Source organism: Patella vulgata, chromosome 5, assembly GCF_932274485.2.
Source record: "Patella vulgata chromosome 5, xgPatVulg1.2, whole genome shotgun sequence".
In the NCBI taxonomy this organism is placed as follows: Eukaryota; Metazoa; Mollusca; class Gastropoda; family Patellidae; genus Patella; species Patella vulgata.
In genome coordinates this window covers 62,723,016-62,740,100 of record NC_065883.2, presented here as the reverse complement: position 1 = coordinate 62,740,100, position 17,085 = coordinate 62,723,016, and the positions used below count along the sequence as shown (strand labels likewise).

The 17,085-nt window shown below is 37.6% G+C and overlaps 1 protein-coding gene across 1 annotated transcript; it reads left to right on the top strand.

Annotated features, from left to right (window-relative positions):
- Nucleotides 1–5,836: 5,836 nt before the first annotated feature.
- LOC126821598 (solute carrier family 23 member 1) lies at nucleotides 5,837–16,094 on the top strand. Its single transcript, XM_056101029.1, has 11 exons — nucleotides 5,837–6,010; nucleotides 7,964–8,121; nucleotides 8,425–8,522; nucleotides 8,857–8,948; nucleotides 9,396–9,577; nucleotides 9,930–10,050; nucleotides 11,249–11,405; nucleotides 12,377–12,630; nucleotides 13,357–13,630; nucleotides 14,707–14,802; nucleotides 15,361–16,094. The coding sequence occupies exons 1-11, from the start codon at nucleotides 5,837–5,839 to the stop codon at nucleotides 15,552–15,554; spliced, it is 1,800 nt and encodes a 599-aa protein (XP_055957004.1). The 3' UTR covers nucleotides 15,555–16,094.
- The last annotated feature ends 991 nt before the right edge of the window (nucleotides 16,095–17,085 follow it).

Here is a 17,085-nt window from a genome sequence, read left to right as displayed (position 1 = left end):
GGTCTCTATTTCCAGATAAATATTGAGGAGTTTAAGTTTTTTATTTATTTGCTCGGCCCTAAGGTAGAAGATTTTCAGGGATTTTAACACAAAATTAAGCAGTTTTATTCTCCAAAATATAATCGAGATTGGCCCTTTAAATTTTTCTTAAACACCAAAACTAAATAACCATTCAATATCAACAAAGATACATTAGTTAAGATTTTGATAAAGAGTTGGCCATTCTTGATATAACAGTTCAAAAATAGATGATCAAAAAAAGAAAACGTTGAAAATTTCAGTCAAATTACTTTATTCTGAACAAAATTATCACTGTTGGACGTTCGGACTAGAGATAAGCATCAACTGTCTCCGCACCGTCTCCGAGAAATGTCGATCGTTTCATTGACAGACGATAACTCCGCCCACATATTATCGATTATCAAATAACATTTCTCAATACCTACGTACGGTACCCTCAATTGTCAGTCCTTTCATCAGTAGTCTCCGGTAGTGACGTCAGTGATTAACGGCAAATGTTATATTGGTCAGTCGTTTTATGTAAATAAAGGCCTAATTAATAATTTTTATAACATTTCAAGCCTACAGATAGATTTGCAGTAGGCATATTTAGCTCTTAACTACTGTATCTTTAAGTGTGCCATTGCTAGCAGAATAAGAAACATGTCGGTCAACTAGGCCAAGATTCGAGTCTTTTCTCAAGTAAATCTATGAAGTTGTCGTTGAGGTTGTTGCTTTATTTTTTTTGCACATTGGCCTATTGTTAACATATAAGCTAGAAATAGACGCATGACTAGGAATAAATTTATGACGTATATAAAACATGATAATATTTAATATAATTTAATAATTAAGTCATATGGCATAATATAGTATATCTGGTTTTATTTTTTGCTTAACCATGACGTCGGTCATTCGCTGAAGAAGTGGACCTATGTCTGATAAAATTGATGTGACCTAAAATATATAGACCAGCGAAGCTTTTAAAAGAGTGCAGATTTAGCGTTACTTATAGCGGTGACCTACTGTTTTCGTTAAATTTGTTATGTAACCAAAATTTTATACTTTTTTAAAATTTTGGTATTTCGAAATATGGTTGTCAATGTTCACATTTTTTTTACAAACCATTGTGTACATCAACGTTCTGGTGGAACTCGCAGTACGTCATCAAGAGAAGATGCCACACTGAGACTCACGTGACGTCATCCTTTTGAAACAAACAATATATTCCAGAAAAATGGTGTACTAGCTATAGCGTTGTGCATTGTCAATATACTAGTTAGTGAGGCGGCGAATAAGTCATCGCCTGCTTGGTCTATGTGCAAGTACGCCCGCGCATGGACCAAGCAGGCGATGTCACAGTCAGGCGTTCCTTGTCAAAAGTATTGTCATAGTTATATACAATGACATCGGTTAGTGTAAGTTTACCATTAGACCTACCTGCCATTTCCCAAATAGTATGTCATTTGCTCCATACCTCAAAAGTCAAGAAAGGCAACATTTAAGACTTTTCGGTTTCATACAAACTAAGCATGACGTTATTCTTATAAATGATTTAGATTACTTTATTCTCACCATCATTAATGATTTTATAATGTCAAAAACATACCACTTTACAAAGAAGAATTCAAAATGTGTTAATGTTCCAGTGCAATCGATAAAAAGTCCTGCAATATTAGATTACGATATTGTCTGAGCATGCTGTAATATACTGTTTTGCCAATATTATAAATCTGAAGCGTATCTGGCAGAATAGGGCGAATGGTATTCCTGTGATGCCATTGTCTTTCTATTTGGTGTGGTGCATCTTTATTATCCAGATCACCGTTGTCAGGAAAGCCGGTGATCAGGATTTATACTGCCCACGGGCGCAAGAAGGGGCATGGAGTGTCTACAGATCCAGCGCCTCGATTATGCTGAGTTAATCGGTTTCGAATATTTATAGTATGTCCTACATACGAGCGTTGTGACTGACGTGTACTCACAATTAAATAGACTAATCCAGTAACTTCACGACGAAGTAAAACCCAGAACAACAATCAAAAGGAGACGTTTGGTTTACCTTCAATGATGACAGCAAATTGTAGCGATTTCATTGGCTGAAAAGCCGTTCAGCAGTTATTTGCCAGTTGTCATCGCTGAATCCGCAATAAAATAAAAACCTAAATTAAGAAAATTATTCGGATATCTGGTTAGAGGATTTTTGCACGTATGAGCTCGTTTCGGCAATTAATTTTAGCCACAATACCGATGGGTGGAACAAAAAGTCATAAAAATTTGGCCCAATGGACAATAAATTCCATTTCATCCACCTTCCTTCATTTCAGAACTGACAGTTAGAGATCATCCAGTTACTTCATTCACCACTACAAAATTTAAAAGTGAAAGGTTATTTGTTGATATATTTTACCAGCAGAAAATATGATGCATAAATTACCTGTCTCATCTACTGATACAAACAATACCGACACATCAACTTTTTTAAAAGGAACTGAATCCAGTAAGAACGTTGTATAATTAATGCCATTTCGGTATGGATGGGGAATAAATTTTACTTTAGACTGTGATATTATAGTGACGGTGATGATATTTTGTTATAAACATTCCTCATTTTTGCATTATATGGTTTTAATTTGTGTTTTTATATTCACACCTTTGTGTACACTAAACGTATACTCTTTAAAATTGAAATGCAAAAACCTATGCGGATTGCGATATGATAAATAGTCATGGACATTTGACATGCTTTGTGAGTATGTTCACAGATGAAGAACTTATCTCCCCAACAGAACCACTGAGCTGCACATGCGACACGCAGTAGGGGTTCATTGTCAAATTTGACACTTCAAGGAAGGGTTGATGACAACTGCAGCGTGCTGGTTTATCACTGCAAGAATTGGCCGTGGCACTGCGAGAGGGGTGGGTCAGATTGCCCCAAATCGTGATTGAACGGTTGATTAGGTGCATGCCACGACGAATTGCTGAATATCCAAGGATTGGTGGAGCAATTACTCATTATTAAGACAAAAATCAAAAACGTCCATTTTCACTTTTGACGGTGTATCTCTTTGTGAGTGAAATGGGGCCGCCAGATAAGCCGCCCATATGAACTGTTTATGTCCATGTGTAGGCAATTGACCTGTTATTAACATACACTGGTTACCTCTAATAAAAACAGTAGTGCATTTCCGCAGTTTTGTATTGTTTCTGAATATCCCCTACTTTTATATATGTTTATATAAAATACTGTCTATTTTTTAAAACTGTTATGTTGTTAATAACCGCCCTCTCTTCACCGTCTTCATTAGCCCAGGTTAGGAGCAGAACAGTAGGACGTTAAACCCCATTTCATTTCGCCCTCTCTTCAGTCATGTGTAAAAATAGATTGGACTATTGAAGAGAAACAGGCTGGGCTTAACACTACTAAACAGACCTATGTTGGTTAGGCCCCCAAATAAGAAAGCGTTTAGCCTTTAGAATATTTTTATTAGTCAAAGCAAAGTTCTTTTAAAATTTCTGATGCTGGAGCAAAATGTTTCTTCTGGTAACATTATTTGGTATTAGCTACTGGTGTTCACTTCAACAAATATATACAATCAGACTTTGATGTATCATGCGTAGGGGTAGCTCCAGCAATGGGATCGATCGTGTAAAAAGCCGAATGACGTCATCTGTGCGCAGCGGAGAAACTCCAACTCTATTACGAAAATCGTGGACATAAATGTGCATGACATACCCGATTGATCCGCGTAATTCTGCTTTTTTAGTCAAACGTTGAACTAGCGTCTTTCATAACCAATAACTCACTGTCCTCAATATGGCTACTCGCAATGTTGGGGGGGGGGGTGGTGGTGTTGGTGTTGGATGGCTGAATGGTTAGCACGTGCGCGCTGTATCATAAAGCCTGTTATTGAGTCAACTGGCGTGGTTTCGAATCCCCGGTTGTACGTGACAAGGAGTAGGGTCGCCTGTCCATCCTCGTGGGTTTTCTCCGGGTCCCCCGGTTTCCTCCCACTGCTAAAGACCCCTACGCGCAAGCGAATTATTGAAATAAAATTAAACCATATGTTAGTCCCGAAATGACCTATTTTTTGTCTAGTGGACGTTAAACCCCATTTCTCTATCTCTTACTCGCCATCCGGGGCCAGGCGTCCAGTCCATCTACTGTAAATTGAGGGCAACCTAGAAAAATTAAACAAATAAACAGAAGCTTTCTTGGTACAGTTGCTTTCGTGGGATCATCCTCTACAACATGTCCAAAGTTCACTGGTTCGTTGCAGATAGAAACACGACACCTGTGAGTTAGAATATCTAGTCAGAATTTATTATAATCAACCCAATGATTATTGCTTCGCGGCAATGTAAGACCTAACAAGATTGAGTTGGCATGCTGTTTTCTCAATCTCTTTTTACGTATCTCAGCTCTCATTGCAATAAATTCACAATCTATTTGTTTTTTAAAGTTCAGCTCTATTTGCTGAAATATGAACTGGTTTACACAGGAGGCTAATTCATAAATATACCAAGGGGTCTCCTTTAAATATTTCTGGTATGCAATTAGATAAATTGCCGCCCCCAAGAAGTGTCCCCCCACCCGCATATGCCGCCCTCAGCCTCCCGCTATGTGAGGGCCCTGCCCACAGGAATTGGTTAGATTATTTGTGGTTAATTGGGTGGGACTCTTTTTAACAGTTATTTCGATGCCGAAAACTGTTGATTTTGCCACCGAATTCGATTTTTAATCTTGACAGTGTTCTTAAAATAGTTATGGCCTTATTCGCCCAATCGAAGGGCATGATCCTAGTGCAATTCATGTTACAATTTACCATAAACGGAAACGAGTTATCGAACCATGTTATGTTTTCCAGCGGCCCCATTTAGTTATACAAGAAAGAACCCAAGCAACTGTAACAATGCAACAAATTTTACGGAAGTCAATCTGCCACCCAAAGATTACACGGCCAGTTTCAGCAAACCAAGGTCGCCCCAGCAGGAGGGGGAAATCGCTACCTTGCGAATAAGAACAAAGCTTACGAATTAACAAGATAACGACCAGACAATTATATATAAACCCTCACATAGATAAAATTAACAGACCAATGATACTGCCCTGAATCCAAAGAATAGGCCGAATGACAGGACAATTTACCCATTACTACGCAATACCACCCAGTACTGCCAAATACTAGCACACAATACCTCATTATTGAGGAAAGCTGACAGAACAATTCAGTTATATAGAAAGAATGAGTTAATTCGCTGAAAACTTGCAAAAAGAGTCTGAAAGCTGTTTTTCCAAAACAAGAATGTCATACCATATTGTGTCTATCGACTTAGTTGCTTTATACCCCCGTCAGACCGGTGTGGCGCCCTTACTGCGCTGCTACGGCGACGGGAAATGATCTCAGCCCGCGTCAAGATCGCCGTAAGAGTTGTAAAAGCGTGGTGGTAATGCCAGATATCGTTCTGTGGTGTCCATCGACGCCAATGATCGCCAAGTCACGGCGTTTTCTTTTGAGCATGTCTAAAACAAACGCCAAGGTTCTGCGATCTGACCTGAAAAGCTGTGATAACTCGACCTTTTTCAAGTTTGTAATTGTTTGGGTCATTTTCTCGCGTTGTGTTCACGTTTGCCGGCGACCTTGTGCATTTTCTGGTCGCCGTACAGACGCAGCAGCGCAGTAAGGACGCCACCCCGGTCTGACGGGGGCATTAGGTTTGCTGCTTCGTTACCTGGCAAACTACTGATCGAGTATTTAAAATAGAAATTATGCATTATCACACCTAACTCTCGCTATATATTAGCAGTCTGAGAACGATAAGACCCATACAGACAATGGATACAAACGGTAATATTTCGCCCGAGGAGTCGGTGCCCCTTAAAATAGATGTAGAAAAAGACGTGGAAAAAGCGTCAGATGTAGTTATAGAAAATATACCACCTGTAAGATTGTATTATAAAGTTAGTGAGAATCCACCATTACATCTGAATATACTGTTTGCTATACAGGTGATTATTATAATTTATATATACATATTCAGCATTTACCATTTCACTCGAAACTATGAATATATAATGATTTTACAAAGCCTGGAATTAAAAACTGATATTGTGCTAGGTTCTTTTCCGTTATAACTTTACTTTCAGCTTACTAAAATCGACGTCTCTAAAACGTGAATATTGTATCAAAAATATAAACCGCAATACAAAAGACCCCAAAAGATTCCTCGCAGAAAAGAAACAATACAGTTTCTGTATGTATGATCACGCAGAAGTAAGTTAGACTATAGGATCCTTTTATATTTCTGGTTTCAAGGAGAGCAAACTTATTCCTTCTGATGTTCGACATACAATTTTAATTTCAAATATCGGTTTGTTTGGTAAAAACCATAACTCAACAAGTGATACAAGATTATGTTCAGACTCCAAAAGTGTATTGGTAGTTTAGAAAGAAAAGCTTCATTCTGTGGTGCTGGAAATTGTTTTAATTTTATTCTAATTCTTCAATGAATGTAACTGATTTGAAAGTGGATCTCCCTATGCCAAGGGAGGTTATGTACAGACATTTAGGAAAGGTAGGATAATATTTTTTACTGTGTGCGATTCGCTTAAAGATAGATTCCCATGAAGGTATCAATAGGGTATTTATTTCAAATAAACTAATGGCATATTTGGAATAATGGAAAGGAGCACGTAATCTTACTAGAAGGATACTTTATGCCATGAAATACATACATTGGGCGCCCAAAGGACAAAAAATGTAGTGGTGTTCCTAGCTGGCAGCCTGTCTCCCCAAGAGATGTATTGAGGGCTTTTTAGTGTTGATCTAATGGCTAATGGTTGTGAGAACATTTAAAAGACTTTACTTTTGAAGCACTAACTATAATACCGCAACGAAAAACCAGCGGGTAGTTTAGAAAGAAAAGCTTCATTCTGTGGTGCTGGAAATTGTCGTTCTCGTTTTAATGAAAATGGTGATTGTCAGTACGACAGAGAAAATATATTTTAATCTGAAGTCGTACTAATGAAGATTATTGTGGCGCTCAAAATATGCAGTCCACGATATTGGTACTGATATCTAAATTTGTTTCGATAACATGTAAATTTGATATTTGAGTTACTTTTGCACGTAAAAATTTAATTACTTTTACATGTAAATCTGATATAATTTGTGCATGTAAATTTGATATAATATAGATTTGATACTTTTACATGTAAATTTGATACTTTTGCATGTAAATTTGATACTTTTGCATGTAAATTTGATATTTTTGTGACTTTTGCATGTAAATCTGATATTTGTGCATGTAATCTGATACTTGTGCATGTAAAATTGACACTTGTGCATGTAACTTTTATACTTTTGTGTGTACATCTGATACTTGTTCACGTAAATTTGACACTTTTGTGTGGGCATCTGATACTTCTGCATGTACATGTCATACGTTTGCATGTAATAACTTTTAAGTTTTTAATGAAATGTTACTATCTTTGTATAAAAATAATGTTTATACATAGACAAATCAAAACAATTACTCAAAGTTGCAAGAGCCAATTCTGCCTTTTGCAGGTCTTTCTTTAGGCCTTAAATGTTATATATTATTATTAATTAGACATTAATTAATATGACAAGACCATAATCAACTCTCTGAACAGTCGGATGTTTTTGATTTTCAGCGGATTTAAACACGATTTTCATTTAAACAAATTTTTAGCGATGAATGTTTCAGAACTTTTCTTACATAACCATACGACCGGAAGCTCACCAGAACTGATATACTGTTTTAATGGCCAAAACATTGTTAGTTTCAAAACCGAGAAGATCTACCTTCCTGCGTGCAGTTGCAAGGTTTCCCACATAGCACACTGTAGGGCACACATCCGTCTGCATTTGCCCAGTCGGTGCAGAAATATAGGACAGTAAACCCCACTTTATTTCATTTAATTATTCTTTTTTTTCAGCAAGCATTATTACCAATAGCCAATGTCTTGTCAGTGTCTATAATAGTAGCAGATCTGGTTTGTGCATCAGATGATCAAGAAATTAAGGCACAACTACTAGGCACAACTTTTATGATGTCTGGAATTTCAACCATGTTGATGTGCACGCTGGGTGTTCGGTGAGTTAGTTATTTACCCTTTTAATAGATACAATCACCTGTATCAAAATAAGTATGCATTACTTCAATGACCTATTTTTTTGTAAACACTATTATGTTCAGCAGATATCTGAATTTGGATTCGGGAACAGACTATCAAAATTAGTATGCATTACCTAAATAACCTATTTTTTTTGTAAAGAATATTTATATTCAGCAGATATATCTGAATTTGGATTGGGGAACAGGCTATGCCTATGTGTAACCCAGTTCCATATTTCAGGACTGTCCAAAAGGATTTATACCAATTACATTTTTTTTCAGATTGCCAATCTTTCAAGGGCCGAGCGCTGGATATGTTATACCGTTGTTAGGGTTAGCAACACTTAAAGAATGGAAATGTCCGACTAGAGATGAACTGGGTAAATCACTTGTTGATACATAAGTATATGCCATGTGCCATTTGAAATTCTACATAGAATGTCAATTCCATACGGAATAGCATGTGTCAAGTACAAAATTGATAGAACGAATGCTGGTCATCGGAAATATTTTTGTGGGCGATATTATCAAACCCTTTCAACTTCCGAGCTGCATGAGATTGGATGTGAATGCGTCGATTTGTTGGGGATGGGGTTCTAATTGTCCAATTGCTGTTTAATTGGCCACAGATCGGAAGTACTGCGGGAGATTGTTTATCAAACCGTTACGGACGAGGCCAATATAATTAATTACACAAATTTGAAATTTTTCCAGAAACGTTGTATTCTAATTCTTCAATGAATGTAACTGATTTGAAAGTGGATCTCCCTATGCCCAGGGAGGTTATATACAGACAGTTAGGAAAGGTAGGACAATAGTTTTTACTTTGTGTGATTCGTTTAAAGATACATACATTCCCATGAAGGTATCATCTATAGGGTAATTATTTCAAATAATGGAAAGAAGGAGCACGTAATCTTACTAGAAAGATACTTTATGCCATGAAATACATACATGGGGCGCCCAAGGGACAAAAATGTAAGGGTGTACCTAGAAGGCAGTCTGTCTCCCCAAGAGATGTATGGAGCACTTTTTATGCGTTGATGTAATGGCTAATGGTTGTAAGAACATTTAAAAGACTTTTGCAGAGGATGATTCAAGAATTTACTTTTGAAGCACTAACTAAAATACAGTGGTTAGTCAAAAGAAAAGCTGTTCTTCAACGTCATCCTTATTCGGACCATATCTGCCAATGTACATAGATCATGTATTTCGGTGTGGGTTTCACTCAAAGTCATTACTCTCTGTTACAGCTTCAAGGGAGTTTAATGGTTGCTGGTGTAATCCATCTGATGATTGGGTTTACGGGATTGGTTGGTGCTGTTTCTAGATTCATTGGACCAATCACTATAGTTCCTGCTCTCTTATTGTTGGTGTTGTATTTACATAAGATTACAGTTAAATTTGCACAAACATATTGGGGCACTGCAGTGGCGTAAGCATTTTACTTTTTAAATTGATAATCTGCATTTCTGAGATCCAAACCCAGCACATACTATTCGTTTTAGCAAAATATATATATTAGTGTCCAACTTCGAGTTATAAAAGTTAAACACAATCGGGGTTAACTCAGTAGTCAGAATATAGTAGAAGAATAATTATTCGGTTTGGATATAGATAGCCCGAAAGGTGTAATAAGTTCGCCAGTTTGTTAACGATGATACCTATGGACCGTGATCATCATAATTAACCCTTATTAAATTTTGTATGCAGAATCACTAATAAGAGTGTTTAGTTCACCCAACATCCTCACAACTTACGGTCTTGTAATATATTTCATACAACAGTACAACAGTTTGTGGATTGATTTTATCCCTATATCTTCGTGCCCACAAGACACCGATACCATTTTGGAGTAAAAAACGTGGTTTTCATATAATCTGGTATCCATTACATCAAGTGTTTTCGGTAAGTTATCTTCTTTCTCTTTCATATATTTAACCGTCAATTAGTAATAAATTACATTATAAGGTTTGCCATTGAGTCAAGTGTCCCTTGGATTCGATCTTAAGATCGTACATGCCAATGAATAGGATTGCCTGCTAAACCTTATGCCTGTTCTCCTAGTGCCCCAGTTTCTTAGTCTTTGGAACAAACAGAGCCTCATCTAAGGATTTGGTCGTGCGTGGCAATGTCGGGCCGTGGATGCTAACCACGCGAACACCGCAGATGAGAGTCCGCCCCCAGAAAATTTTGGAAATTGACTCCCTTAGACTCGATTTCTGAGCACTTAAAAAATAGTTTCGGAGATTTGATACGCTATTAGTTTTGGCATCTTGTTAAACCATGGATTGATTAATGCCCTGTAAAATCGAGATCAAAACACTGCTGCGGCTGACCCGCAGACAGAAATATAACCATAAAACAATCAGAAAGACGATTTTGTAAACCAACGCACCATGATATAGAATTGGCACATGGGGAAAACCTTGTCAGCGATTTTCAAAACGTATGTATGTTGCCGCCCAGTCTTCATGTTAAACGAGGATCCCGAACAATGCAAGAGTGGTAACTTCATGATTCATCGATTGTTTTGAGAATCTTAGCGCAGTATGTCCAAACCTTGACGACGAGCACCGTATACAAATTTTGGTATCGATATGGAATAGTCATAATGTTTGATTTAGCCCATGTTGCTAGAGGTAAGCGGTAGAATATCCGTTGGGCGTTTGCTGTGGGCGGTCTGTCAGTGGGTTACAGGGTTTAAATAGCATAATTCTTTAGTGAAGTTTTGAGATGTGAACGCCACAAGCGTGTGTTATGTTTACCGAAAAATGCTACATTCCATCTCTTAAATAGTACCAAAAGTAAGAGAATAAAGAAGCTGAGGACAATTGTTTCATTAATAGTGGGGCTTAATGTACTACAGAAAGCGCCGAGTCAGTGTCTGAACCGTTCCGTTCACATAATACATGGCGTAATTTATTCCAGCAACTGTGGCATAGTGGCCAAAGGATATTGTGGCCGGAGGAGGGGGGGGGGTTGGAGATGGGATTTAATCTTTACGAGAATCCTAAAATACCATATTGATCGTCCATTTGGCAACATCTTCTATATTTAATAAAAAAAAATATTTTTGATCGCCCCAATCCCTTTCTTTTTTAAGATTTTAATATCAGTAATATTTGGATGGATATTAAGCTCCATTTTGACAAATGCTGGCGTTCTATCAGATGATCCTACCAGTAAAGAATATTATGCTAGAACTGATGCCAGAACAGATATTATTTTTCTGAATCCGTGGTTCTACTTTCCATACCCAGGTATGTTCAAACCAATCGTTACTATCTTGAACTTCTTTTCAACAGTTCACAATTCTACTGTTTATTACTGACCGAAGTTATTTGTTGGTTTTCTCTGGTTTCTCCATCTAGATAAATACAACATAAGTCCAACATTTTAAACTCTTTATATTATAAGTGCGACCAGGTGTTCACAAGAGTAAGTACACCCTGCCCATACAGGACACCCGCCACCACGAGTACCGAACTGAAGCGATAGTTTGGGCCTGTATTTCCAAAGCGGAAAGATATTGGGTAGACGATATCCTCAAGGCCAAGTGACAGTCACCGCCCCACTGGTTTCAGTGCCAAAGCACCATAAAAATATGTTCGCTGTGTAAACTCCTCAAACGTTCTTGACTTTACTTTGGGTCAATCTCCTCCGGTGTGCAATTGTCCAAGGAACCAGCACACCAAGTTTCATGACGGTCTTACTTAAGCCTGAGAAGAACAAGATGAAGATGTGTAGCGCTTGGCCGACTGTTCTTGGTCAAACAACAGACCAGATCTGCAAAACTGCTTGTTAGAGTTCTTCTAGCAAGTCACTTGATCTAACTGTATATCCAGTTGTCTCCGTGGATAAATAGCTAGAAGCATTCAAAAGTAAGAGAACATGCTACTTCAAATTGGTAACCTCGGTGGTCTTTTTGAAGCACCTAATATCGCTTCCGTTTTGGAAGCTCTATAAAATTCTCGGATTTTGATTCAGCGTAGACCAAGCGCCTCAGAGTGAAGCTGGTATATAGATGGAGCGTACGAGACAGGGTATGCTTTCTATTTTCGAAACGCCTGATACAGCGTTCTCGTAACGCGTTTCCTTGGTGATATCTACACACTGTTAAACCAATATTTGTTTATTTTAGCGATATTCTATGAGTAATGGATCTATGTGCCCATACGCTTACCTCTTATTAATGTGTATCAATAAGTAATTTAAAGATAATGTTATTCAGGTCAATTTGGAGAGTCGACGTTTGATGCGGCAGCTTTTGCTGGTGCAATGGTGGCAACAATAATGTCGGTCGTTGATTCTATCTGTGATTATAACGCATGCGCTAGAATGTGTTTTGTTCCTTTTCCACCATCTCATGCTTTAAACAGAGGTATATTTTGGGAAGGATTGATGAGTTTCTTTGCTGGTACAACCGGTGCTGGTCATGCCACTAGTTCCTATGGAGGAAATATAGGTGCTATAGGTATCACAAAGGTAACGATGTTGAAATAATAATTTTGCCACCGGGTCAATTTTTTTTCATGTATTTTGTTATCTAAGACGAGCAAGATATTTTTCCAAAAAATATAAGGAATTTTTATAGGTGGTTTCATTTGAATTGTATTTGTAGGTAATATTAGTTGAAATTTTGCCACCGGGTCAATTTTTTTTCATGTATTTTGTTATCTAAGACGAGCAAGATATTTTTCCAAAGAATATAAGGAATTTTTATAGGTGGTTTCATTTGAATTGTATTTGTAGGTAATATTAGTTGAAATTATTTTTTCCCAAAGAATATAAGGAATTTTTACAGGTGGTTTCATTTGAATTGTATTTGTAGGTAACATTCGTTGAAATTATAATTGTATGACGTGTAATTCCTATGTCGGTCAACTTCATTGACAGTCAATCAAGACTGGCAAATATAATTGAAACAAGAATCCTGCTATAAGTAGTACCGCGTAACCCTGTGTAATCATAATCAAACTATTGTGATACCTTGCAGGATTTAGCTTTTCCAATACGTTTGATCACCCAAACATTAAGAATATCTTATATGCGCGATCGCGATGCACTGTATGTATGTATATATTTCAGATCCGTCCAAATTCTATATTTCTATTTCTATTTCTATCAAGAATGACCATATCTTTTCTCATTTATTGTATTTCTGAATCACTCCATATTCATTACAATTGTTTATTGTGTTCCTTGTTTCAGGTTGCAAGTCGTCGAGTATTCCAAGGTTTAGCAATAATTTACATTCTGTTCGCTATGCTGGGAAAACTGAATGCTGCATTTATTACTGTCCCAAACAGTGTACTCGGAGGTGTCATGGTCTTATATTTTGGTATCTTTTTAGGGATTATTATGTCAAATTTACAATTTGTGGATTTAAATAACACGCGCAATCTGGCTATACTTGGTATAAGTACATTAGTAGGCTTTATGGTACCATATTATGTAGCACAGAATCCTGATAAAATAGATACAGGTAGGTGGTCAACTAATATTTTTTTTTACAAACCTCAATGTTAAAGATACATTATGGGAGATTAGACAAAGAGCTGGCAGTTCTCACTGTAATAGTTAAAAACTATATAATGTAAAGGGACTTTGCTGAAAATTTCAGTCAAATTGATCCACTCTGAACTGATTATCCATTTCATGATTTAATCATGAATGGAAGTTGGGCAGCAAATCGGATTCTAATCCAGTAAATATCGCAGGCTAGCGATGACATCGAGAGTTGATTATGGTCTGGATAAGTTAATCAATGACTAATTAATAACTCAGATAACATTTCAGGCCTAAAGATCGACCTGCAATCGGCAGATTTAGCTCTTGCTAATAGTTTAATAGTTGAATGGTCAACATTTACTTTTTAGGTCTAAGTATGTGAATAGTGTTGTATTTTGCCACCATCCCCTGCCTTTCTAACTGAAATTTGTATCACTAAACATTACTAGGTTTTTCTGCTAAAAGGTCAAATTTATACGGGGGGGGGGGGGGGGCGTGGAATGGGTTTATTAACGTCTACTCACCGTTAAACTGAGTCTTTTCGGGACTAACATAATATTATGATATCGATATAATTATATTTAAACAAATCGTTCACGCATAGGAGTCGTTAATAGTGGTAGGAAACGGAAGAACCCGAGGAAATCCTTATATGATCTAAGGCTGTCAGGCTTAGATTCCTTTGGCTATACGCAGGCACGGGTTTAAGTGGGTGGGGGCGGGGCGGCCATGGCCATGACCATGACACCAAGTAAGCGCCCACCTGAGACGTCTAAATTTATTTAAGGCCAGCTCAATTTTCGAGTAGGTCGCTGAGATGTAAATAAGATTAGGGCACGTGATTGTTGGCGAGATTGTAAGTAAGGATGAGGATTAGGGCTCGGTCCAGGGTTAGGGCTGGAATTAGCACTAGCCCTGTTTACATCTCGTGACCTTTGACCAAACTTGAAGTTGGCCTTATCAATTAGATCTAACCCACCCGAGACAAAGTATAAGCGGACCTAAGGTTCATAAAAAATAACAACAAAATCGTTTTGTTTTATTTGGCAGGAAATCGTTCTGTGGATCGTACATTAACTATGTTAGGCTCAAATGGTATTTTCGTTGCTGGTCTTTTGGCTTGTTTCCTTGACAACACAGTTACAGGTTTGTAATATTATTTTAACAGGGACTTGTTTTATTTGGTAACGTTTCATGAACCCTTGTCCATAACATATAACAGAAACACACCTCGGTGTCAAATTAGTTGATGGCATAGTAATTGGTACTAAAAAAAACGAAGTGAAATTGGGGTTAACGCCAAAGGCGCTAATGAAGTAGGGCAGACGCCAAGGTTTCTTTTACACGATGCCACGGGAGACCATTGCCTACTCCAAGGTATCCCCGCACAATCCTTATCAAACTCAGAAAAGCGGGGTATTGTGTAACCCTCATCTAAGATCATTAGATTCAAATTTTACTTGTCTACAAGATTAACTCAGTCCTTAGGATGGGACGAAAAACCGAGATCACGTGTACACCATGGCATACATGTAAAAGAACCCTTGACAGTTTGAATTTAATTGCTGCCCGGGCTAATTTTTTCTCATGGCGCATGCCCGTCTTCGTTATTCCGGTTGGATCAGAAAAGTGGGACGTTAAACCCAATTTCTTTCCATTCGATTAACTTACACTTAGATCTTACTTTTTGTTTTGTATTTGTAGGCACAATAGAATCGCGTGGATTAGCTGCTCATTTAGAAGGCGAAGATACGATCAAGCAGAAAATAGAATATGAAGAAGGCATGGAAGTTTATGATCTACCTTTCTTACCACAATTCTTAAAAAATTCTATATTCATTAGGTATTGTCCTATTTTTCCAAAATATGAAAAAGAGAGAAATGAGGCAACTGATTGAAAGGAACATGTATGTGAATATATGCATATTTGTGTCGTACATATAATAATTCGTTCTGCGTTTATCCTGTAAAAACCATGATATGGAACATCTCTAAGTTTGCATCATAGCTTCGCTTAAGTCTTTGTGTGTATTACATGCCGTTCACTGAAGTTACTTACTGTTAGACAGCTCTCCCGTAAAAAGGCAAAACCTAGTAACTCACTTTTTTCTTATTTTGAGAAAACAAAGGAAAACGTAATGAATGAATATTAAACCCCAGCTCATCCATGGATTTGACTATTGAGTTACTAGGTTTTGCTGTGGTATACTAGGCAAGTGAAGGAAGTTGCTAGGTTGTGTCATGGGTGTAATTGCTTACAAAATCAAAAGATTGGAATATCTAGTACAACCTAGAGAGCACATACCCTAGTAACTACAAATTTGGTCCTAACTCAATTTTGATAAAAAAGTGAGTTACTAGGTTTTGCCTTTTTACGGGAGCAGCTGCATCAAATTATTTTCAGTATATATGTATCTTTGATAATAAAATATTGATTTGAATAAGAATTGCTTTATATGCCGGGGATCACGTGGCTAAGTGGGTAAGACGCTGGCTCGATAGCCTGGAGGTCAGGTGTTCGATCCCTGCATTGGCCGAGAAAGTTCATCCAGATTTTCCAGCGTGGTTCTCCCTTGTCAGTGATGCAGGACGGAGGGCCTGACAAGGACAGCTGTCTAGTCGTTTGGATGGGACAAAAAAACGAGGTCCCGTGTACATATTGGCGTGCACGTAAAAGATCCCTTGGCAGTTATAATTCGATATAAGAGTAGACCATAGCGCCGCTGCCCGGGCAAAATTTCCCTCATAGCACACTGTATGGCGTATGCCCGTCTTCATTAGCCCAGTTTAGGAGCAGAACAGTAGGGCGTTAAACCCCATTTCATTTCATTTGCTTTATATGCCAACATTTCGTTGGTCCGTAAACTTTAAATTTGTATGGATCTTTGAAACTGTCTTACATACAAACCAAGTTTTAATAAAATCTAGCTCAATGAGGAAAATGGTGCTATTAGTTATATATTATAATTCGCTTACGTGTAGGGTCTTTATCAGTGGGAGGAAACCGGAGAAAACCCACGTGGTTGGACAGGCGACACTACTCTTTTGTCACGTACAACCGGGAAATCCACGCCATTGGACTCGAATGACAGACCTTATTTACAAAGAATTACTTAGTCCCTAGGTACATGCACCTTATTGCATTTCGCCTGAAAAAGTTTGTTTTAGATTGACAAATATCAAACGGTTCAGCATAAGCCTCTTGTTCAATCTTGCCGGCTCTATGTGAATTTTGACAAGAAAACACACAGCCCAAATGTATTTGTTTAATACTTCCAGAATATTTTAAAAAAAAAAACAACACAGGCCCGTCAGTCATATTTACTGGGACACAATAACCCTTTTAATTAAATTTGTGTAGGGAGTTCATTAGGCAAATGTCTTGACCACCATTTCCTGCTCCTAAAGAGATGTGTAAACAATTTGATA

Bases quoted from the DNA above. Each gene is read 5' to 3' on its own strand.
- LOC126821598 (XM_056101029.1), top strand. From the start codon at position 5,837: ATGGATACAAACGGTAATATTTCGCCCGAGGAGTCGGTGCCCCTTAAA. The intron at 9,578-9,929 runs GTAAGCATTTTA...TTCATACAACAG, and splicing joins TATTGGGGCACTGCAGTGGC to TACAACAGTTTGTGGATTGA. The intron at 12,631-13,356 runs GTAACGATGTTG...TCCTTGTTTCAG, and splicing joins GTGCTATAGGTATCACAAAG to GTTGCAAGTCGTCGAGTATT.